This window comes from Sceloporus undulatus, chromosome 2 (genome assembly GCF_019175285.1).
Source record: "Sceloporus undulatus isolate JIND9_A2432 ecotype Alabama chromosome 2, SceUnd_v1.1, whole genome shotgun sequence".
In the NCBI taxonomy this organism is placed as follows: Eukaryota; Metazoa; Chordata; class Lepidosauria; order Squamata; family Phrynosomatidae; genus Sceloporus; species Sceloporus undulatus.
This window is the reverse complement of record NC_056523.1, coordinates 64,109,030-64,134,783: the sequence shown is the minus strand read 5'-3', so window position 1 is coordinate 64,134,783 and position 25,754 is coordinate 64,109,030. Positions and strand designations below refer to the sequence as shown.

The 25,754-nt window shown below is 38.4% G+C and overlaps 1 protein-coding gene across 12 annotated transcripts in view; it reads right to left on the bottom strand.

Moving 5' to 3' along the window:
- The window catches only part of IQSEC1 (IQ motif and Sec7 domain ArfGEF 1), a 463,906-nt gene that overhangs the window by 206,065 nt on the left and 232,087 nt on the right, over positions 1 to 25,754 (bottom strand). The window contains exon 1 of one of the 12 annotated variants that reach the window (XM_042449782.1): positions 23,251 to 24,145. The exons of the other annotated variants lie outside the window; for them this stretch is intronic. Coding sequence (XP_042305716.1) covers positions 23,251 to 23,327 — 77 coding nt within the window. The 5' untranslated portion in view covers positions 23,328 to 24,145. Of the gene's footprint in view, positions 1 to 23,250; positions 24,146 to 25,754 lie in introns of those variants that run through there. 12 annotated transcript variants of the gene reach the window in all.

Below are 25,754 nucleotides of genomic sequence, written 5' to 3'. Positions count from 1 at the left end.
TTTATAGCTGTTTAATAGAAGCACTGACCTTTTTAAAAGTAGCATTAAATATGACTTGCAAGATATCTGACCTTATCACTTTCTTAAAGTGAAAATTGAAATGACCAGACATGCCAATATATAAATATTGCATAAAGTTACAATTGCTTATTTTAAAAGATAGTAATAAAATATTCTTAAGAACACCGTTAATTTCCAGAAAGTGAAAGATTACTTACATTTTTATATTCAGAAATACTATAAATGAGACTCATCCATATTCATCTGCTATTTAAAAGACAGTATCCTCAAGAAAGCATCTTAATCAAGATGTCTTACTATACATTTCCAATTTCAACTACATCATGTTTCTTACGTTTACTCAAATCAGGTCTACTTTGTCATATACATACTTAAACTCTATCAACTGTCACAATAAAAAAACATTTGTAATTATGGCTTCTCTTATTCAATAGATGAAATACTCAAAAACATAGCAGTCTTGTGTCAGCACAGGTTCTAACCTATTTATTCTACAAAAACTGAAAAACATGCAAAGCAATAAAACTAGCAAAGGAATAATAACATCCAATACTTTAAAAAAAATGCATTGGGTGTTGATGAATGGAATACAAAAAGATCACTTAAATTTGGTGAGTTCTTATAACACCTAGTTGAGTTAGTATTGGTGTAGAAAATATCATAAAAATAATTATCCTGTTTCAAGTAAACACTTTTACCAGTACAGTAGCACTTGTTAGCTTGCATCAAGAAGCTCTTTGCGAAGACGAACACAGCACTGTGTAAATAAATAATGGAACTGTTTCTATTAGTCTCTCTAGCTATACTAGATTGGGTTTCTAATGTCTAGTGTTTCACTGCATACTGCCAGTTCTCTGTTCCATGAAAAGGCGAATCTTCAACACAGTTGAAAGACCAAGGCTAGCCATATAAACTAGATAATTCTGTTGAGAAAAACACATGAGGCATGAGCCCAGTTCAGTTAAATATAAATCTGCATAAATAACTTTTTGTGAATAACTGTGATTTTCTATTCATTTCAAGTTAGGTTGAGCACAGTCCAACCATTGTTCAACACTTTTATATATCATTGATTCTAAAGGGAGTTATAATATGTTTAACTTAGTCGTTAAGACAAATGAAACATTCTATCACTAGATGATTTTGAAACAAAATTTACTCCTGGAACACGTTGTTAAATTTCTCTTAAGAATATGTTTTAAACTAAGGGGTGAAACAGGCCCCAAAAGGGCAGATTGAGGGCACCCCAGAGCCTCTTGCCCCAGTACTGTGGCAACCCCATGCCACAGTGCCAATCCACCCTGATGCTGGCCCAAAAAGAAGCGGAAAAGAAATGAGATTTCGGCCAATAAAGCGGCTCTCCCACAACCCCAGGGCAGCTTCAAGCTGCCCCTGTCTGAATAGCTGGGCGGCTTCTGGGCATCTTCTGGGCATGCAGCATCAAAACACCACACCCCCAAGCCACCCGGAAGCTAGCTTTTCCGAGCCGTCTGTTCGGCCCCACCTGTGAAACACAATGTTTTGCTCAACAGCCATGGACATGGCTGTCTATTTCTCTTTTGGTAGGTAAAGTGGCACAGCAAGTGATCTGATACATGCAGAATGAACATGGTACTTCAGTGTTTGGTAGGGGTGGAACAAGGGCTAATACACACAATAAAACCACCAGGGCAATTTGCATTCATTTCCCTACTACAGTCTTGTATACTACCGCATATATGAATGCATCATTGGGTAGGCTTTATTGTCAATTCTGTCATCTTCCATTCACGGAGGGAAACATTTTGAAACAGAAAAATTCCTCAGATCCATGGAGATTCACATGTAAGAATTTCCATGGGATGAGGAAGTTGTGTACAGGGTGATAGTAGTGATGATAGGGGTGGGGCTGATGCAATCCTTCTGCTGATGTGTTTAGCTTTCTCGGGATTAAGAATGCCTGAACAGGACTGGTCTTGCTGTTGTTGCTGTTCTGTGCCTTCAGAGCATTTCCGACTTATGGTGACCTTAAGATGAACCTATCATGATGGTAAGATTTGTTTAGAGGGTATTTGCCTTTGCCTTCTTCTTAGAAAGTGTGATTTGCCCAGTGGGTTGTCATGGCTGAATGGAGATTCGAACCCTGATATCCAGAGTCATAGTCATACTCAAATTTGCTGCAACACGCTGGCTCTTACAACCCCTACATGACTGCTGGTGTCTTCTTCTTCTTCTTGAAAAGATTTGATGTCAGTCCCCAATTCCCCTTGGATGTCTCTCCTCTTTACCTTTCCTATAACCAGACTCTGAGGAAAACACTGCCAGGAGCCAAAGAGGGGTCCTCAGGGCAACCGTCTCCATCTCACCTCACCCTTGGGAACCAGATGCCATCAGAGCCCCCAGGACCAAAGCTTTTCCAGCCCACCATGGCTTAGAATTATGCAGCCATGAAACAGCAAAGTACAGTGTTTTAACTCATCAGTATCAAGGGCCCCTACAGCAAGTACAAAAATCTACCAACCTAATGCTAGAGTGAATGACCCATCCTGTTAAGTCATCATGGAATGACTCCATTGCAAAACTGTCAAAGCCTAACAGTCTAGTTCCTCTTTTTGTAGTGGCCAGAGTCATCCTGCTTTCTTTTCTTTTTTAAATTTAAAATTATATTTAAAAAGTCTTCTTTCTCCATTTAGGTTATACAGTTGGCATCCATTACTACAGGGAACATACTAGTTTTCTGTTTGTCTACAACAAAGAGTATTTTACCAAAAATGCAGCATACCTAATACAAAGGAAGATCACTGAAACAACATGGGAAAAGTTCATAGAAGAGTGGAAATAGCACCATGACAACAATTCACATATTGAAGGAACATATGTTTTACTTTTTCCAGATGCGTGGAAAACTGAAAGCCATCAACTCTTTTCTTCCATTTCTTACAAATGGAACTTTAAGATGCAAGCATAAAGCTATGTACTACTCTCTTGTAAACCCTGTAATTTATTCCCTGTGGGTTGTGGATTTGCTGACTAAGAAAGTTCCAGTCTACTTTTCTAACCACTAAACCAAATCCTGAGAATAAACTACTTCAGGCTATGCTATTAAAAACACTGGCAATTCAATACTTAATTGATTTTATCCCTGCCCTAGTACAGTGTATATAATTCTGCTTTTGTACTTGTATGGTTGTGCAGCTTTGGAATGCCCAGTGCAGTAAGGATAAACAACAGACATGCTGTGCAATCCATCTATTGAAGTGAATGTTAAAAATCTCCTTCATTATGACTGGAGTAGAGATTACCATTTTAGCGAAGCTAATTTTAAAATTTACACAGATTTTTATAGGCACATTCCCTATTAGTAGAATGCTAGTTCTGTGCATGATGGTAACCAGAACAACCACAGTCCTATGGTAAGGGTTTATCCACTTTTGGAGACAAAAACCAATCAGTCTGACTAAGGAGCTATACAGATGGGCAGCATACAGCCGTCCCTTTTCACCCTGGATTGGTGCCATGTCAACCGCATGCAGCGGCACTGATCCGGTTCCTTGAAGGAGCAAAAAGAAGCTGTGAAAAGTGGCTTCTTCTTGCTCCCTGGAAGGGGCATAATAGGCGTGCCAGCGTGCCATAGTGACGCCCTTTTGGTCTAGAAGGATGTGTGCCATCTAGAAGGATGTGCGCCAAAATGGCACCCTGGTGTCATCATTAGGGCTTGGAGTGTGCAGAACCTCAGCCCTCACCCTGCCTGTACAGCCCCTAAATCTTCAGAACAAATGGTGTTACTGGCATGTTAAAGACTTCAACAGTTCACAGAAAACCACTTCTGAAACTTATCATGGTCTCAATTGTCATTTTCAACAGAATTTGCAGGTACAAAACTATGTTTGAAAGCTCTTGCATCTGTCTGCCTGCACTGGGTCCTAAGCAGAGTCAAGCAGACATTTGCTGAAGCACAGAAAACAGACAGATAGAGACAACATGTCTGCATCAGGGAGACATACTGACACTTTCTACAGGCACTATCTTACATAATTACATTAGAAAATACCTGGCAAATGAGACTATTTTTGGCATAGCAGTTGAAGGGAACCTTCTCAGTTCAGGATAGGGACACATGCTCTTGCTTACTGGAGTGGGAGTTAGGGGAAGACTTTGAAGGAAAAAAGAAAGAAGTTAGAATGGTAATCAGAAACCAAAGAGGTAGGTGAAAAAAGGACATGAGAAGTTCAGCAGGTAACCTGACAGATCAAATCTATCAAGACTTGGTACTTTCCAAAAGGCACAAAAGAAAAATTGTAAAAAGTCAGTAGGGTGAAGTATGCCTTACCCAAGGCAAGGCAGAATATCTGTTGAGGCTCTGTCAGGCCAAGGAGCTGCAGAACATCATGGCTGAAAAAAGATTTCGCCCAGAGCAGCTAGAATAATCCAATTTGTCTTAAAAACACCACATTTAAGCTGACAAAGGACCCGAATAGACAGGCCAAAATAAAGCTGCTTCGGGTCACTTCGGAGGTATGCTGTTTAAATGCTGCTTGTTTCCTAAGAGGCTGGAAGCTCTGCCAAAGTCACGCTCCAGTCCTAAGGACTGGAGCACAGCTTTGACACAGCTTTTGGTCTCTTAAGATGTGTGTGTCATTTAAACAGCATACTTCCAAAGTGACCTGAAGCAGCTTTATTTTAGCCTGTCTATTCGGGCCCAAAATAAGGGGCATCTATACTGTCATGGCTAAGGACATCCCTACATCCTGGCATTGAAGTAGCTTAATTATTTTGATTGTTGAGTGACAGGCTGAGAGATGGGTTGTGAGCAACTGAAACAATATTATTTCATATAAACTTTGATTCTTAAAACTAGTTTAACCTGTTTCAAAAACTGTTTTTAAAATCTATTTTATTGTATCTTACCTTGGGAGCCTTGGTGACAAAAATATGCTATAAATGAATAAATGTATGTAGTTTACAGAATGTTCCTGCTGTTAATCCTTTAAACAACAAATGTTGTTGAGGGTGAAGGTGATAACTGTAAGAAAGGCTATCTAATCCATATAGTGGATCCGTTTCTAGAATAAGGAGCCCTGGTGGCGCAGTGGTCAAATGCCGCTACTGCAGCCACAGCATTGTGAGTTCGATGCCACAGAGCTCCAGGTTGACTCATCCTCCCATCCTTTCATGGGTTGGCAAAATAAATACCCAGCTTGCTGGCGGCAATTGACTAACACATTGTAAACCACTTAGAGAGTGCTTAGTTCACTATGAAGCAGAATAGAAATGTAAAGTGCTATAAGATGTTTTATCAGTCATCATCCTTATCTGCACTACCTAACTTATATACAGTACCTGTATTTAACACTGGTCTGTCCTTTGAGAAATTCTGGAAGCTACTATTAGCAGAGAATGCGTCCATTCACTCCCTGACCTAAATCCAGCCAACAAGAAACACCTGTCTCACATACTAAATTGTCCATATTAAGTTACTCATTGGTTACTGGATCCAGTTCCAATTCCAGGTAGAACTTGATTCTGGAAAATCAGAATCATGGTCCAGGATCAGATCAAGGCTGAACTCTCCCTATTATGTGGTGTTTGGTCTTAGACAGAGAAACAAATTGATCTATCATGAAAATGGAAAAAAACACCAAATTAATCTATAAACCTAGTACAAACAATTTCATGTTAATTACTATAGCTCTACTGTATTTCTTGAACATGAGCTGTGTTTGTTGTTGCTGTGTGCGTACACGCCATTTCTGGATCTGTTGGTAAATCTCTCAGGGATTTGCAGTAGATTGATAAATATTTTTGACTCCTATTTATTTAACAAAAGCAGCAATAAATACCCCCCCCCCCAATGATGGTTGATTGTGTGTCTTCAAGTAGTTTCCAACTTATGGCAACCCCAAGGCAACCATATCATGGAATTTTCTTGTCAGATTTTATAAACTGTACTTATGAGGGCATAAGCATGACATTTATCTAGGACTAAACCTGATAGAACACAATGGGATTTGTTGTTGTTTTGTGCCTTTAAGTAATTTCTGACTCATGGTGACCTTAAGAGGACCCTTTTCTTGGCAAGGTTTGTTTAGAGGGGGTTTGCCTTTGCCTTCTTTTGAGGCTGATATCCAGTGGGTTTCCATAGCTGAGAGAGACTTGAACCCTGGTTTCCAGAGTCTTAGTCCAATGGTCAAACCACTACACTATGCTGGCTCTCAGAGCTGTGTTTACTTGTAGGAAAAGAATTAGTTATTCTGACCCAATCACTTTTTTTTATTCAATGAATGAACATATTCCACACAAAATAAAGTGCAATGTAGCATCCAATTATAGTTCTTAGATCATGTCCAGTTTTCAACAACAACATCAACAAGGATTTAACTAAAACAAGGACACTGAAACTTTTGACAGGAAACATAAACTCCAGAAGAGTTAGGTCCAGACTATCTAAAAGACCACATCTCCCCATTTAAGCCAGCAAGAATTTTAAGATCTTCAGGGAAAAGCTTTCTCTCAATTCTGCCACCATCACAGGCTTCCTTGGTTGAGGACACGAGAGCAAGCCTTCTTGGTTGCTTCTCCCAGCCACTGGAATGCTCTTCCACCAAAGGACCCCCCCCCCCCCCCGGGTTGCCTTTTGCTGGCAGGCAAAGACATTTTTGTTTAAGCAGGCTTTTAACATGTAATCATTGTCAGGAAGGCTTTTATATAGGATGTGTATTCTATTAATGTTTTTAAAATTTGTGTATATTTAAAGTACTTTTACACTGTTTTAGAGTGATGATTTTAATAGTTTTTAAATTTTTATTGCAAAGTTGTTAACTGCTTTATCTATGAGCTGCCTTGGGTTTCTTTCTGGGAGAAAGACAGCAAATAAAGGAAATAAATAAATAAATACAATTATTAATTTCTATTTTCTTTGTTCTTTCAAGGACACTTCTAGGACAGTGGTGTTCCCACCCCTGGTGTCACTCAATGTGGGTGGCAGGGCTTACGGGGCAACAGTGGCAATTCTGGGATATGTGTGTGTGGCCAAAAGGGTGCACTAGCCCCTATGTTGCTGCTGTGGCACCGTTCTCTTCATTAGTGGAGCATACTTGCCCCTTCTCACCCTGTACCAGGAGGAGGGCCCAACCAGATGTCACCCATTTTCTGGGTTTTATCTGGTTTGGTCCACACTCCCCACACCCTCTTATGATGTCACTGTCTCTCCATTTGATCGTAGAACCAAGAAAAAAATATTTAGAATTACATGGAAAGCCTCCATCCTTGAATGAAACCTTTTACTTTAGACTGCCATTCACAACATGAAAAGAGCAACACTGGAGTAGGGTGGGGTTACAGCACTCATCCCGTCTTCACTTGTTTACTTACACAAGACACAAATAGGGCATTTGGGAATCTATGTATGGTTATGCTAGAGACCTCAGAAATGAGTTAGCAAATCTGACTGTTCAGCTACCTTGAGACACTGTCATTATCTTCACAGAGAATCCATTGTGATGGCTTTACATAAGGAAAACATAATTTAAAACTACCTTCCAGAAAGTGATGTGATTTGTAGCTAATACTTCAAACTATTAACTCAGTCCAACCATAAGTTCAGTACAAAAGCAAAGATAAATTGTTTTTTGTGGATTTTTTGGGCTATGTGGCCATGTTCTAGAAGAGTTTCTTCCTGATGTTTCGCCAGCATCTGTGGCTGGCATCTTCAGAGATAAATGGTTTTCAGATGTCCTATTTGGTATAGCTGTTCCTCTTATTTATTTATTTATAACAGCTAGAGTACAAACATAACTGAATGCAAAGCTCAATCCACATGCTCAAAACACCATTTTTGTAGCAAACAACAGAAATAAAAATATTTCACTTGTAATGAACAACTATGTGACAAACTCCAAACATGTTGTTCTTGTCTGTAACACACTTGTAGTCTTTCTGTATCACCAATATTTACTTTTGATGCATATATTCTGAGGTTTGGATTACTAACTTCCAGTGGCCTTAAAGTCTGGATGAATACTTTTTCATAAGAATAGAGACTTCTATATATAAAAGTGACATTATGAAGCTCCTACACGAATATCTTTCATTCTGACTTCAAACCAGTATTTATACTTCATGGGAAAGAAAGATTAATCAGTGAAACTTTTTAGAATTAGCACCTCTTTGTCATATGGTTATCTTGGAATCCATTGCCTCACCAGAGTCTTAGATTCAAGAGGAAAAAAAACATTTCTAATGCAAATGGTAAGCCTCTTTTATTTTTAACTGACTGTGAAAGTTCATGAAGAAATCCAGACTAGGCTGTTTCTTTGGCACAGTGAATAATTACATAGTGTGAAATGTAGTAATTATTCAGATTATGCATTTCCTTGAGGGAGGTTTACACACAAAACACCACATTCAAAACAAAGAGCCTTGCTATATAAAGAAGTCATAGCATGAAAGGAGCAAGGAAGTAAACTCTCTTAGTCACTACAAGTACACACAATTAACTTGCCTAATAGTGCCCTTCTCTTAATAGTCATAATTGGAAACTACAAGATCAGAGCTTGGAGAAAGGGGGAAAATACAAAATACCAAATACAAGTTGTATGAATTGCTTGTTGTAGAGCAGCCACAGTCTATCGTTGTATTGCAGCAGAGGCCTTTCAAACATAGAACATACAGGTAAGACTCTAACTTTAGAACAGAAAGGCATGTTCACATTCAGACACTCTTTTAGCTGATTTACTTGTGTCCTATAGAATTAATTTGCAATGTCTGTGATTCAGAGATGCAAAAAGAAATGGTGAAATACTAATAAAACTCCATTATAGTATTTGACAGTTACAGCAACACCAGCTTTTTCAGATTAAAATGTAATTTTTAATCACACCCAACTAAAGGAAAGGATAATCCTCTTTGTAAATCAGTATCTGCTATACGGTTGGGAGGAGACAGCCAGAATGAATATAGGTATAGAGAAACTTAACAGCCTTAAGCCTATAGAGTTTCAAACAGTACAAGTTTCAAACAGTACCTGATGGTCCTGACCGAAATGCAGTATTTCCACATCAGATTCCACACTGCACTGCCATCTCCCTTCATGACCACCTCAGCAGTGTTGCAAAAATCAACTTATTCCGAACAAACCAGTCAAAAGTACAGTCAAATAGTAGCAGGCGCAGAGCAAAGTTATCCACGTTTCAAGAGGCAGCCAAGCTCTGATTCATGATCTCAAAACGACTCCTCCAACTTCCACTGACTTAAAACTGTGCAAGTCACAGAAGGAAGCCAGCTTTCCCATCTGAGGTCTCAAATTACTGCTTTCTTCACAATTTACATTATTCACTAACTAGGAAAGATTATTCAGCACTGTTTCAGACTATCAAGTTAAGAAAATACAGGTTTTAAAAACATATATCTGCAAGATACTGTAATATAATTCACTAGAATTGCAAATGCTCACAAAATGCATTTTTTTTTCATACAGTGAAAGCTGTATAAACAACTCTACAGTTGGATTTAAAAAAAAATTGTCTGGTGTAATAAACTTTCAAGTAAATGAGTCATTTTCCAGAGCTGTACATGAACGCACAGTATAGGAATGACTGTCTAAATTCCCAATTATATAAAACATTTTATCTGTCATTTAGGACACTCAAGTACCTGAAATGGAAATGCTTCAGTGAAAAAGAAGCCATCCTTTATGTATGAGAATCAAGCTTTGTATAGTGGCTGGCTGATTTTATATGCCTATTTCTATATATAGAACAAGTTACTGACAGCATAGAATGTAAATATTTTCAACATGTATTGCAATATATGGATTGCATTTCAGTTAAGATGACTTTTTCTTCAGAATGCATCTACCATATATGCAACTGCAATAATTTTTATTTTGTTGATGGTTATCTAAGGATCAAAACCAAAGGCAGACTGTGTCAGGATTTTTATTAGGGCATAAATTCATCTCTTGTTGCTTCACTCTGAGTTCATGGGACAGCTTCCATGCAAGGCAAGGCAGAGAGGCCAGCCAGATTCTTAGGGATGAAAGAAATGATGAGTATTCGTAACACTGCACTGCTGGAAAACAAAGAGCCAAATTCAGGCCATTTTTCAAAACAAGGATGCTTTTATGCTTTAATCCTTGTTTTGTTTTCTGTCAAACAATGTACTATATACAGCCTGAGTAAGGCTAAAACTAGATTTTTATACTGACAATGATAATGCCAAAATAAAAAAAAATGCTTGGCAAATTTTCATTAATAACTTTAACACCACTATATTCATTTTTATGTGCTCTAATTGATTCAGGTGATTAATCCTGCTCTCTCTTTCACATAGACATGGACACAAATTCTAATCCTTTTTTCAATTTAAAAGTCCATATGTTATAAAGGGTATTTATCTATTAACAACCCCTACCTATTTAAAGAAAAATCTTGAACAAACATTGTAGAGGATTAGGAAAATCCTGCACAAACATCCTAAGAACCTCTACACCTAATTAACATAGTGCAATTGAACCTTCTATGCTTTCAAGCAATTTTGTATGATTTATGATGGCATACCATCTCCATTTTACAGATGTTATATTAAGTCTCATCATGCTGGATCAAATGTCACCCAAGAAGAAATATTTCACAGAAGATAGCTATCACCTTGGATGCCAATTATCTCGGGGAGAAAGCCTACGGCATAGCACCTCACTCTGCTAATAAAAGTCTTTGTTTCACTACTGTCACATCATATCTACATTCAGCTAAATAGAGAAATATATTCTAGTTTCTCTTCAGATCGTATAAATCTTTTACTAAACAGAGAAGTAGTATGCTGCACTCTGTTCCTGGGGACTAAGCTGACACTGCCTCAAACGTGTCTAGCTCATTCATCCTATAAAATAGGTTAAGGGTTTTTTTCTTTGCACCAAAATATGCACAGAGAAAAGTGAAGTGAAAGCTCTCTCCTCCTCAAAGCCTGCTGCTTACTTTGTAACATTCCAGTGTGTAACGTTTTGGCTTTTTCTAACACAGGCATTTATATGGTGATAATTTAATTTTCTAAAAAATTCAAGTAGAACAATATGAATGCAAGCATTTTATAAATTAACCAGTTTACCTTCAGGCTTGACTCTTCATTACAAAATAATAAATTATCTTTGCAAAATCAGTTTCTTTTCCCAGTACACAGAGAATAATTTTTTTAGCTACATGGTGTAAATGTGCTTGCCTAGGGATATATGAAACTTGGACAAATATTCTCATCCTCAGTGAGAAATGGTTTCCCCATTTTTAATTTTTTTAAAAAATAAAAGGAGCAACTGCTGTGAGATTTTTGACCTTCCTCAGTTTGTGTGTGTGTGAAAAATGCATTTGTGGAGAAATAACTGGGATTTCTTTCCCCATCAACAGCAATGTATTATGTGCAAAGCATATTTTTGCAGGAAACATTATGTTTTCAATAAAATGCACTTTTTCTTGCACTATATTTTTTGTGCGGGCAGATCTTTTGTACTCAAAAAAGCCCCAACATTTCTTGTAAAAAGTGCACAAAAAATCGTATAAGCCCGAAACAGGCCAAAAGAACCCATTTATATGACACACACCTCCAATGTGACTGGAAGCTGCACCAAGGCGGCGCTGTGGTCCTTTCGACTGTAGAAAAAAAGGACCTGGGAGAATTCAACTCCTGGCAGTGTGGCTTGGGTCCTGTGTCCATGGGTACAGACCAGCGCCATAGCATGCCATGGGATGTGCTAGGGTTGCTTCGGGGTGACTCTTACAGACACCCCACAACCCTACCACATCTTCCATACATCAAAATGGTGGCATCCTGTACAGATGGGCACCGCCATTTTGACACAATGGACACCTAGCATCCGCACATCGTGGTGCCATAATGATGTTGTGAGTGTGCCATTGGTGCACTGCGGCATCATTATGGCACCGCAAAAAGAACCCGCTTTTGTGGGTTCTTTTTGCTCCGCGAGGAGCTGCGCGATTGGCCTGCTGTGGCTTCCTCATGGAGCAAACAAGGGTGCCGACAGACCACCCTTTTTGGGCAGTCTGTACCGGGCCATAATGCAGAGAAAAGGATACAATGGTTGTGAAGAAGACACTTAGAAGATTCTTCCAGTTCCTTAAGATCTATTTTACATATTTTGTGTAAAATATGTCACATATTTTAGGAGTAGTTGGACTGTAATCAAAATCTCAATGGTTGCTTTGAATCTATGCTCTTATTCAAAGATAATACTGTCCAAAGCAACCTCAGTAACTTCTCTTCTAGGCTCTGCTTCTTCTTCTGATACAGCAAAATCTGATGTCTCATTATGAACCCTTTCCATCTCATGCCTCTCCTCCTCTGCAACAGAATAATCTTAAAAACATGATTCAATGTACCATTTTAAGCATCTCATATCATAAAAAAAAACCACCCATGTCTACAATTCTCTTTGTTTCAAGAATATCAACTGCAGAAACATGTCCTTTCTCTGTTACAGATAAGGGCCTGATGCCGTAAATAACTTAACTGGATCAGGCATTTCTCTGTGGAATAGAAGTGCTCCTTCCGCTAGTGGCAAGCCTTTTTGATCCGCAGGGAGAGGTGGGAAATATAAATAAAATATATTATTATTATTATTATTATTATTATTATTATTATTATTATTATTATTTATGCTAGGCTAATGGAAAAGGAGACTCATTAAATCCCTTACCTCCCTTTGTAAAAATTTTTTTGCAGATGTAGAGAACTCTCTGGAAGAAAAGGAGATGGGCACCAGAAGAGGAAGCAAGAGGGGGAAATGGTGAAAATCACACCAGCCTTCTGTTAGGAAGAGCTTTTTCCATTTGGGAACACGCCTACTGGCAGACCAGAACTTGGGATCCAAAGCACTGTAAAGACTTTTTTGTTTGTTACTCTCTGACAGTGTTCATTCTGGCATGATACTAAGTAAGGCTGACTGACTTCAAAAAATCTCACACAAACACAACAACTAGTGTATAGATAAGAGAAACAATTTTACATACATATTATCAAACACAAATGACTATTTAGTTTGATCCACCTTCCCCGCCATGGTAATGGAGTCATACCTTGAATAATTCTAAGCTTCATTAAAGTGTACCTTCCCCATTCCTTGGATCGTGTGTCTCCAAACTTTCTTCCACACATTTTGATGTTTTAAAGCATTTTTTCCAGAGTAAAGCTCCTCCAGTTGGGAGTGAACTGGGCAGGAAGTAAACTGGTTAAAGCAATTGAATGCAGCACTGCCAGATAAAGAAAGAGAAAGGTTTCCTTGTAGAGTGGACTACCATCCCTTTCACTTTATAACTGAATGGGGAAGACACATGCATAAAGACCTAGGACTGACCTGTTAGAAGTGAAAGCTGTGCATGAAAACTGCCTGCATGAAGCAGTAGAATACAGCAACAAATACTTCAGCACACCCTAGCTCTAAAAACCTCTTCACTGAAGTTCACTGTTGGTCATGAGATGGAACTTTTCCTGAACATTTCAAGATTTATGGGTGGAAAGTTTAAACTGAATTTCAGGCACTGCTGGACTGGTGCGCAGTGCTCCTTGGTGGTGAACCCATGAACTACAGATATCTGTGCCTCAGTGGTGTACCTCTTGGCTCTGAATTGACTTCCATATAAACTGGACATTAGATCTTCCTGGAGATGGAGGAACATGAGAAAGAATGAAAGGTGTCCAGTGTCTTTCTTCATATTTCCCTGAATGATCAATTAGCCATTTAATATTTTTAATATTAAAGTTTTTCCTAATGTTTAGGTAGAATCTATTTTTGTTTAGGTGGAATCTTTCCCCCTCTTTTCCTCTTTTCCATTGTTCCATGTCCTAGTCTTGGGAGCAGCAGAAAACAATCTCGCTTGATCCTGAATATGACATCCTTTCAAATATTTATACATGACTATCATATCACCCCTTTATTGTCTTTCCTCCAGGCTAAACTTACCCAGCTCCCTAAGATGCTCCTCGTAGAGTATGGTTTCCAGACCTTTTACCATTTTTGTCACCATCCTCTGGACATGCTGGACATTGCTAAATTGTTTGGCTACTTCTTGATAGAGATGGATACATCAAACTGTTGCTCCACATCTATACTGATATCTTCCTATGCTGAATTTGGTGTGCCCATCCATGTTGTTCTTTTCCATTAATATGATTCTCAGTTTTCCCCACCACTTCTGGGAAGACCCACAGGTTACCCTGATTTGTACCTTTTGCCACACCCCATTTGTATACTGTGTCCAACATTTCCCTGAATTCCAGAATACATCCAGAGCGCAGCTCTCATTTCCCCAACTTTTTTTGCAAAGTTATGTTAGGTTGTTTCTCATTCAGTAAGATTTTGTTTCCTGATACCACTAACTGTTCCCTAAGAAAGGGAAACTAAATGTAGAGTACCACTTACTTTTGTCTCAAAACAGTCTTACAGCACATATAATGCTCTTCCCTTCAAACAGACATATAGCTAAAAGAGACGTTTCCACTTCTACACTCACTGGTGCTTTGGGATTCAGTCAGATTGCATGAATATATTGTGAATTTATAGTTCTTTCTATTTTGATTGTACCTGTATATATATGGGTTTTTCTTTTCTTCCATTTAATCTTTTCTTGAAATATCTCAGGTTTGTCTCCCTCCCTTGTGTCCTTCCTCTTTCCCCTCCCTGAGACCATTTGTTACATTTGGTCTCAAGCAACACTGGCATCACTGATTTTCACCAATTTCCACTTAGCCTTTTTATTATTATTCAGCACTTCTTGTTAGTGTATTAATGTGCTTTAACAATTTATGCCAGTTAAGCCTTAGGATAATTTTGTTTTAGTGATAACACTACTCTTTCCCTCATTTGATCCCACTTGAATGTGTGTCATGAAAATAATAGCTGTTTTTTTAAAAATTATTATTATGTGGCCATCTTTACTAATTCCGACTCAGAAAAACAAAACCCACTGTCAAGTAACTAATCCATTACATTTTAGAATGTACTGGGATTAAAAATAAACCACCTGTTGAATGGAAACAAAAGTCTTTGGTAGTACCAGGAGTTCACTAGAAATATTTTGGCAGTGGCAAAACATTAAAACATCAGCCACCACAATCATGGTTTAAAACTATCTAAAACTAAGGGATACAGGGGAAATCTTAGAACCTCAAGTTCTTTGACTGCATACACAGACATACAGCTGCTTGCATTTTAATTTCACAACCCATGCAAAAGTAGTAAGGAAGCTGAAATGGTGCCAACTACTTTAATGTTTCCTGAGAACCCAAAACTTCAGATAGCCATTTCTTGCACTGTTAAGAATGCAGGTACATTTCATCACAAGATGGATAATGGCATTTTGCTGCTTTCATAACCTGAGAACTAACTACAGGGTCACAAATGGCAAGAACTACATGTACTAACAGTTTTGCATGGAACAATGCTCAAAGCTTTTATATTATTTATGCATTTGCAGTGTGCATGCTGTTTGGAAGTTTGTTTCGGTTGGCTGTTTCCCATCATTTTATTATAAAGCAGGATACAGTAGAATGTACTGGGCACACTGTTAAAATCCTATCTAACTACAGCATATGCTAGAAAGGAGAGAAGAGAGTATGTATATTTTCAGCTGCTTTGTACTTCCAGCACATTTATTCAGAGCTTGCTTCCTCAGAGAGCTGTACTGCAGGCACTATGACTCACAAGTGTGCTCTGGATGAAGTCACTGTCAAGTGAAAGCAAACCATTTGTTCCTGACAACCATGGCATGAACTCTACATACAAGTTCATTGTCAGTTATTTCGCCCCACCCTTTTGATTTATAACATACTGCCACACTATAGACACCTCAAGAAGTAGAACCTTATGAAGTATTACAGATAGCGATCCAGTTGACAGTAATTTCTCTGGAAGCAATTCTAAATGTATTTATTTGGAAAAAGGTCCCAATTGAACTCAGCAGAGTTTATTTTAATATTAATATTATATGTACAATATCAGGGCTTTTAATTTTTATTGTTAGGCTTTTAGCTGATTTTTTTTTAGCTCCATGAGCCACTTTGGGACCAACAATGATGCTACCCCATAACCTCATGAGCAGGGAGTTGGACTGGATGGCCCTTGTGGTCTCTAACAATTCTATGAGTCTAAGATTTCTTGCAATCTGCTGTCCCTGCAGATGATCTCTGTTTCACAGGAGCTCCATAAAAGCAGGAATTCCTTAACATTAAGCCATTTTGTCCTTTACCTCCATACTGATGACTCATGTTCTAAGCAAAACGGGGGCATAGTTTAATTTGTTTTTTTTTAAAAAAAATACTGCAAAAGATAAGATAAACAGGAAGTACAGACAGCCCCCTGTATCCATGGTCTCTTTGGAGCGTTACAGACCGCCGCTTTGCGGCGGTCTGCCAGCACTGCTGTTTGCTCTGCGAGGGAGCCGCAGCAGCCAAACTTCAAGACTCCCTTGCGGAGCAAAAAAGAAGCTCCAAAATGGAGCTTCTTCTTGTGGTGTGGTTATGATGCCGCAAGGTGCCAATGGTGCACTCGCGACGTCATAAGTGCTGCGCAACGTGTGGACGCACAGCATCCGCTACATCAATATGGCGGTGGCCGTGTGAAATGGCCGCCGCCATATTATACATATTGACTACGTACTAGGGTTAAGGGGGTGCGGAAGCACCGCCCCTTCCTAACCCTAATACATAGTCAATACGTATTTTATGGCGGTTTGTAACCCGCCACAGTTCACAGATTTAATCATCATATATAAAAATATATATAAATTCCAAAAAGTAAATCTTACTTTTGCCATTTAATATAAGGGGCACCATTTTACTACATCACTGTATATAATAGGACTTGAGCATCCATAGATTTTGGTATCCATAGGGTGGGGGGGTCCTGGCCCATTGTTTAAATGTTTTGCATTATTCATTATTATTGAAAACAAATGGTTCTTTCACATGGAGGAGGCATTAATAAAATTGTGATTTAAACTCTTCTAGAACATGGCCACATAGCCCAAAAAACCCACAAAAAACTAAAAATGTGATTAAATCATGGTAGTAGCACGATTGGGGGGAAGATTATCACACCCCAGCGTACTTCTCCCATTTGTGTCCCATGCGTAAACTGCAATGGACTCGTCATTGGGTAATAATGGGAATTTCCATTATTACCTAATGACACATCCATTACAATTTATGCATGGGACACGAGTGGGAGAACCACACAGGGTGTGATAATCTTCCCCCTGATCGCACTATTACCACAATTTAATCACGTTTTATTAATGCTTGCCTCCTATGTGAAAGAGCCTCTGGTCAGGCACCACCTGGAATATTGTGTCCAGTTCTGGGCACCACAATTCAAAAAGGACATTGAGAAATTGGAGCGTGGCCAGAGGAGGGCGACTAAAATGGTGAAAGGTCTGGAAGCCTTGCCCTATGAGGAACGACTCAGGGAGCTGGGGATGTTTAGCCTGGAGAAGAGAAGGTTAAGAGGTGATATGATAGCCCTGTTTAAATATTTGAAAGGATGTCATATTGAGGAGGGAGCAAGCTTGTTTTCTGTTGCTTCAGAGAACAGGACCCAGAGCAATGGATGCAAGCTGCAGGAAAAGAGATTCCACCTCAACATTAGGAAGAACTTCCTGACAGTAAGGGCTGTTCGACAGTGGAACACACTCCTTCCTCGGAGTGTAGTGGCGTCTCCTTCCTTGGAGGTCTTTAAGCAGAGGCTAGATGGCCATCTGCTGGGGATGCTTTCCTGCATGGCAGGGGGTTGGACTGGATGGCCCTTGCGGTCTCTTCCAGCTCTATGATTCAAAAGTGTATGCATTTCCATGCATGTGCAAGTCTGCTTCTCTAATATTACTGAAGTAGCATAATACAAATTACTTTTTTTTGCCATACAAACTGAGTCTTCCCAAATTGTGCTGAGTGTTCAATGATGCAATGCTATATAACTGTTTCCTACAGCCATTGTTTTCGAAGTACCACCAACTGACATAGTTAAAAGTGGTTAGTCTTGTAACACTGTTATCAGCCACTGACACCAAATAGGGATCTAAGCAAAAGCAAAGACATATGATCATGACAGACACTATTCTATAACATCTGCTTCTTCCTTTCAAACTTCATCTATATTAAGTCTAGCGAGGCCTCAAGTGCCTCCATTGTTCAAATACAGTGTAAATATGATGAAGATAGTCAAGAAAAGCAATATAGGCTGAACAGTGCTGTGCAACATAAGCTATTGGAAAGAACCAGTTACTTTCTAAGTGCTTTCTAAGTAAAACTTGTTTGCATAATTGTTTGTTGTTTCCTCAGCCATGCTTTAGGAAGCTGTGAACATAGGAAGTATAGGAAGATGTAATACTGCGTAGACATGTGAAGAAATCTCACAGTTGCCAGGATTTGTCATCTTTGTACAGCAAGTCTCTCAAAGATTCTTCAATTTCCCTTGTGAGATCTTGTGTCCAACATGAAATCTCATGGTTTTTGTAATTTGCACAAAACATACTTTGTTCAATGTGTCAGTGTTGGTGCAAAACTAGTATACTTTTCTTTTTCAGAGGTTATGAGCATACATAAACACAGAAGGCACAACAGGATAGACTGATGGATCACAAGAACACTATTATCACATTTTCTTATACTGTACATTTTAACGAACTGCATAAAAACCACATGTGAAAATGTATCAGATTTTGTCCAGTACTTTTATCCCCAAGGTCCACGGTGCTTTGAGTTGACCTTTTCCCTTGTTTACCACATGAGGACAAATTAAATTAGCATTTCATTTCTAATCTTAGATTATTCCTTACTTTGTTAAATAACATTAAGTCAGAATTCTCCAGTAAGACAAGTCAGGAGCTTGTTCCAAAGTGAAGACACAATGGGAAGATGGGAGGGACCCAATGCTTAGTTCCAGCTTGGCAAATCAACCGAACCATGCCTCTGTGTCAGTTGCATTACTCATTTGTGGAAAATATATAAACAGTTTTTTGTTTACAGAATACATGTTACAAAGTCTTAGTGACAGAGTGAATGTTGTAGTCACCATGGAGAGGCAGCAAAAAACTCTGCATTGTGAGAAATCTATGTGGCAGTAATTATATGGCAGCATGATTGCTACAGGGATTGTTGCCCTTACATCATGGACTTCCACGCTCCTGCACCATATTATGGGAAACTCTTACATGATGGTAGTAATTTCCCCAGTAACTAACCCTGTGTAAACGAAAAGAGTATAGTTTGAGATGGAAAAGTAAATTTCAACAAAATTTATGGGGAAATGCAATGTCTCCTTTCAACTTTAATGCAAGCACTTGTTCTTGAAAAAAACGTTTCAGTGTTTTCCATTGGTGGGAACATGTTTTTCTCTTTGCTTTATTTTTAATACAGTGTTAGTAACAATATTTCTCACTTGAACTAGCTGTAGGACATACATTATAAAAGTTGCTAAAATAAAGAAAATGATTGAGTCACTTTTCACACAAACTGCAGCAATGTCATAGATCCCTGCAATTTAGTCCTCTAGAAGAAGAACTTAAAAGGCTAGTAAACTGAAATTAAAGCTGGATAAGAGTATATTAGCTACTTATCATACAACATTGTGTCCCTCCTGTTGGCACTCTGCACTGGTGGAATGCACCTTTTCATTGGCAGGGAAACCCTTTCAATGGCTCCCAATATTGCTGCTTTTCCACTACTGCTCCAGATGAGATAGGTCCATTCCATGGAAGTTCCAATATTCAGCAGCCATGTGGTGTGAGTGGGTGTGATTCTCCTCCTTGCTATTCCCCTGTGGTTGCTTTTACTTCACTTTCTTTTCCTTTTCTATTTCTTTTTAATGTACTGAATGGGGGATGGGTACCAGTTTAAGTAAATTTATTTTCTATGTGATATAACAGGGGAAAATAAAAATAAAACAATTGAAAGGTACGCATGTGCTGGGTAAGGCATACACAAGGAAGAAGGTGTGGTTAGCTAGGTGGTGTGGAGCAGCAAGTGTTAGGATCATGGATCGCCAAAGCAGCATAATAGTGCAATTGCTGAGAAATGTGACAGTGACTCTTTTCAAACCAGCATGCTCTTGTTTGCTTAAACAATGAGATTGCTGCATGACAAAAGGCTGGTGTGATAAAGTTCTAAATAGTCATATGAAGTTTTGAAAATATAGGGGGAAATTATGAAGATACTCTCTCATTTGGGCTACAATATGCCAAGGAAGAGGTATCCAGAAACCCCACAGCTCTTTTATTTTGAAAGGATGATGATATTTAGTCATTTAAATATCATGATTAAAATGATCAAAACTATTTTTGTCAGCAGTTGTAAAGAAAGGGATAGTGATAGCACTTTAAAACAGTATGTGAGTGTGTGCATGCTGGAAGTGTTCTTGACTGAGAACCTGCTTATGTTATTTAGTTTTGGAAACTGCATGAAGGATATTAACAAAAGATTGTAATTCTGAGGCAACCAAAGTCAATAAAAAGGAAGATTTACAGAGTTCACCCCCTCACACCCTGCTTCATGTCTAGTCCAAGATCACATGTCTTGGGATGAAAAGGGAGAGGTGAGCCCAGTGTCTATGATCCTACTAATCTTCTGTGTTCAGCTTGCCCTGATCTTTATTTCTCTGTTCAAATGTATCAGTAGACCAGAAGTTATTTAAGGATGAATGATTGTGCAAACAGGGCCTTGCTGTATGGGAATCAGTTATGTATTTGTAAGGTCTTCTCCTGTAAAAAGGGTGGCATCACAGTGTGCACAGAAATATCATAAAGCTGACTTTGACCTTTAGCCAGTTTTTCAGGGGTCCCCAAAAGGCACTGCCTATTCTTAACTGTAGGGCATGTGGTCGCTTTCCAGCATTTCTTAAAAAGCCATATGCAAGTACTGTAAAATAGATTCCACTTCAGCAATATAAGTATTTGTTGTTGTGTGTCTTCAAGTCCAACTAAAAGCAAACCTATCCTGGGGTTTTCTTGGTGAGGTAAGTTCAGAGGGAATTTGCCATTGCCTTCCTCTGAGGCTGAGGTCATCAAGTGGGCTTCCATGGCCAAGTGGGAATTTGAACCCTGGTCTTCAGGGTCCTAGTCCAACACTCAAACCACTATACCATGCTGGCTGTAGTATCAGTGTACCTACAAAACCCCCTACGTTGTATATTTTGGACAAAAAAGTATCTATACAGAGGCTACATTGCAAAGCATAACGACATATATTTTACATAGATTTGACAGTTGTATAATATTTATTTACTACATTTACATCCTGCTTTTCCTCTAATCATCTCAAAGAAGCATACCTGGCTCTCATCCTCCACACTTTATCCTCACAACACTGCCGCAGGTAGACCAAAGTGTGAGAAAATTATTGATCAAAGATCACCCAGTAATTTTCATGTTTCTGTCAATATTAGAAAATGGATTTCCCAGTTCCTAGTCCAACAGTCGAACCACTACATCACACTGGCTTTCTCAATTACTTTCCCATCAAAGTTAAGTTCAAGTTGTGTACTCATGACATTGGACAAAGTATTCTGACAGTGTCATGCTCATTTTCTGTCACCTTTTAGTGGCTTGCAAGTTCTGTTTATCTTGACAGTCACTGTAGCTTCCCCCTGCAGACTTTTAGCATGAAAGATTAATAAAAGTCTCAGTGTCACTGTCAAATATCTACATATAGCATCATGCAAATTTCACTCCAGAGCATGTAATGATCTCTCACATTCTGTGTCTCTCTCACTTACACACATACTTCCCCGCCCCCCGCTCTGGCACATTCCACAAAATATTTAGATCAATGTTTTAAAAACTCTAATGAAGACCTGAAAGTGCCTAGATCTATTTTCAAATTGTGCATTCTGTGTCATCTAATCTTCACACAACTTTTCCACAGTGTTTCAAACCTTTAAAAAAGGTTTAAATAATATCTGCATTTCCTAACTATCCTCTTTTAGAATAGTAAGAGTTTAATGCTTTGTTTCTTTCTTTACTATATATACAGGATGCATACATCATTCTGTATGTACATCCAGCCTCTTTCAATTGTAGAGTAAATTCCAAATACAGTAAAACTTAATAGGAAATTCCTTTATGTGTAGAATGTGAGGAAATTCTTTAAAATTTATTCTGGTTCATATGAGATGATGCTAATTAGGCAAGTGTTAGCCAGGAATGAAAAAGGTATTTTACAGTTTAGCTGTTTCTACCATAAAGGGAGTACCTAAAAATTAATACAGACACAGTAAATAAAAAAGGAGCTACATGTCCTAATTAAAAGTGATGTCAAATCTTCTACACCACAGTGTGGCAACATTTGGAAACCTCACTTCAAAAGGCATTCAAATACTTTTCTCACTTTGCTGCAATCAAAGAGTCATGAGACTCACAACTATTTCTGTCTACTCAGAGATCATTAATAAAATGGCAGAAAATGCATGGAAGAGGACTATCTTTCTACAATAAATAAAACTACAGTTAAATTCCTATAAAGCACTTTCAGTAAGGAAAAAAACATAGTGCTTTTAATGGGTTGCAAGACAGTGTAGGAAAATAAAACAGCTTTTGAGTGCTACTGAGAATATTAAACTACATGTTTATTATGAAGATGCTCTGCACAGTAAGATTTCTGCAAATTAGATAAAATATCAGGGAAAATCTAGCATATGTGTCAAATTAAATTGTTTATTTTACAGTCCTGTTACTTTAGCAAGAACAATGCATCTGACAACTAGTCCCATTACGTTTGACCATCCCTCATCATTTATCATTTCAGCTTTCTGTCAGAGCTGCTGTGGTGTGCAATTGATTCAGTACCATATGAAACAAATTGTTCTATTAAAACTTTGTACTTGTAGCAATATTATATAAGTACAGATGGCATAAATATCCTTTGGACAACAAGATCTATGAACCATGTATGTCTGATAGAAATTAGTATTAGCAGCTATGTTGCCTGTGCGAAAGATCATTTACTGTTTGGTCAATATTGATATAAATTAAATTGTATCAAACATAGCATCAATCATATTTTTGGCATGGAAAGAGCAGTGGTTACTACAATTAAAATGAAAAACACATACACAGAGCTTTCCAACCTTTGTAATAAATCTGCATTAATGTCCCCACCACACCCCTTTCCTCTCCATGCAAATGTGCCTTACAGCAAGTGAATGCAGCAGCCTGCAGTCACTCAGTTTTGAGAGGCATTTTAGATTTAATATTTCCTTACCTTTTATAGAAACCATGTAGAGGCTGGAGACACAGAAACTGCCAATAATCCAAGCAGAAGGCCTTTAACTTCAGCATTTTAAATGAGTTCAATTTGCAGCAAATAGTCTTGCTTGCAATATTTAACAGAGGAATATCCCACTTCTTACAGGAGAAAAAAAAGACCAAATAGTATTACATGCAGTCCCCCTCTCCTTTACTAAGCAGACAGCAGTGTGTTTTCTTGTTGCTGCCAATGTATGCAAGCTCTTTATCCACATGGCACTGCACCTGCATAGCTACAGTGTACTACTTTAATACAAAGAGACAGTAGCACAAAGGCTACAAATTCATTTACTGAGCTTGTTCCTCTTGATTTCAGCTAATCTTCAGAGTTCTCAATACCCAACCAGGGATTGCTATTATACAAACACTGCCACAAGAAAAATTAATAAAAAGTTTGTCTTTTCAGGCCATTCAAGAAGCTAACTGATAATTAGTATATATTCCAGTCAAGGTTCTTCAATTCTCCACCCTTGGAAACATTCCTATTATTCACAATCATCAGGAAAATGACAAACAGATATTCCAGTCAGCTGAGTATAAAAGCTCTTAATACCCACAAAGACTTATCAGATGCAGTCTTATCAGATAGAAACTCCTGGGTTCTGCAAGTAAGCTGAATACAAGTTTCTTTCTCTCTTTCTCCCTCGTTTTCTTTTTTAAAGGCGGCTCCTCTGGTGTGAATCACATCTGCTCCATTGTCTGCCAGCACCTATGAAAAATGTTGGCTCCCTGATGACTGGGAGTGGAAGTGAGGTGGGAAGTGACAAGCCTAAGTGTGGACCCTTCCCACTCACAAAATAAATTACAGTTATCTTAATCCCAGCACACTTTGCCAGTTAGGTCTCTGTGGAAAGAGGGGAAAAAAACCCAAACAAAACCTAATCATCTGAACCACATGGTGCACAGTGGGGCATGCTCCCAGCTATAAAAGCCAGCAAGATAAAGCCTCCCCCAAATAGGTTGATTCCAGTTTCTATGGCAACAAGAACACATTGATAAAATCTAAAATGGAAGCCCCGATGACAGTTTCTCATTGGCTTCCTAGGATATAATGCATTTGTAGCAAGCAATGCTGAGGCACTCACTTAGCAATCTCATCAGCGGAGGATGAATTTTTGAGCCAGGCTAATTAACAGCAGCGCAAAACTGCAGCTAGTCCTCATTTAGTTACAGTGGAAATGCAAACCATTTTTATTCTAAGGGGAGCACAGAAGCAATTAGCCCAGAGATGCTCAGAGAAAAAGGAAGTTTAAAATTAGAAGCGTTTTCTATTTAAATCCTTTGGGTGAAACAGGGATGATAAAAAGGAGCTTTCATTTATGGCCCTTTGAAATCTTGAGCCATTTGGGTCTCTTTATCTTTTAAGAGAGAGGCTACTGCACAATTCTGCATTTTAAAAAATTAAGTTTGGCAGTAAGTTCCTTCCCACATATTCCCACTGGTTAGAAGTGAACTACTCAAGAAAAAAAAATCCAAGTTAACTCTCAACTTAGGTTCAGAGGATGTAAAACTAAAATCTTGAAATTTGTAATGGATTATTTTTGTTATTAAAAAAAGCACTTCATTAATAGATTCTTGAATCTTACCTTATTTTTAATACAGTTCAACTTAAATAATTTTAACATTTCAACTTAAATCTTTTAACATTTATAGACATAGTATAAAACAACTATACTATATAAAATAAAAATAAAAATCCATGTACTAGGCATATAGGCAGTTCTAGAAAAGTACCATGCAGAACAAGATTTTTAAAAGACTATTTATGTGTATGCACTTATCTATACATATAGCTAGAGATATATATTTAGGCTCAGCCAGTCAAACACAATCAACTCCACTCTATGCACCTGAATATTATGAAGGAAAGGAGGAGGTGGTAAATACAAGTGACTAAGATGGTGGAGTACTGCACGCCTAGGCAGGAATTAATTATGAAGTCACAGTCCGAGCGCCTGGCATTGTGTGGCAAATAATTTGGAACAATCTGGGAATGTGTGAGGTCACTAAAACCTATTGGAGTAGCGTATGACATATCTTTGTCTAACAAAAGAATGTATGTACCAAAAGCTATTAAAGCTGTGACTTATTTTTCTTAAGTCAAATGTCTATTCTGCCCTGCAGAAATAATACAGTTTGACACTGCTTTTGTCATGGCTCAATACAATGGAGTTCTGGGATTTGTAAATTTGTGAGGCCTGAGCAAATAAGCCAGGCAAAGTACGGGCCAAGCACCAGGCTGCACACATATCAGGCATGGCAACTGTAAGGGGGGGGGGGCTTCTCAGTTGGATCAATGGCAGGAACTGGACACAGTTTTCATAATGAGGTTTGACCAAAACAGAATAAAGGGGTAGTACTACTTCCTTCGATCTAGACACTATACTCCTAATGATGCACCCTAGAATTGTATTGGCTTTTCTAGCTCCTTGCTGACTCATGCTCAGCTTGTGGTCCATT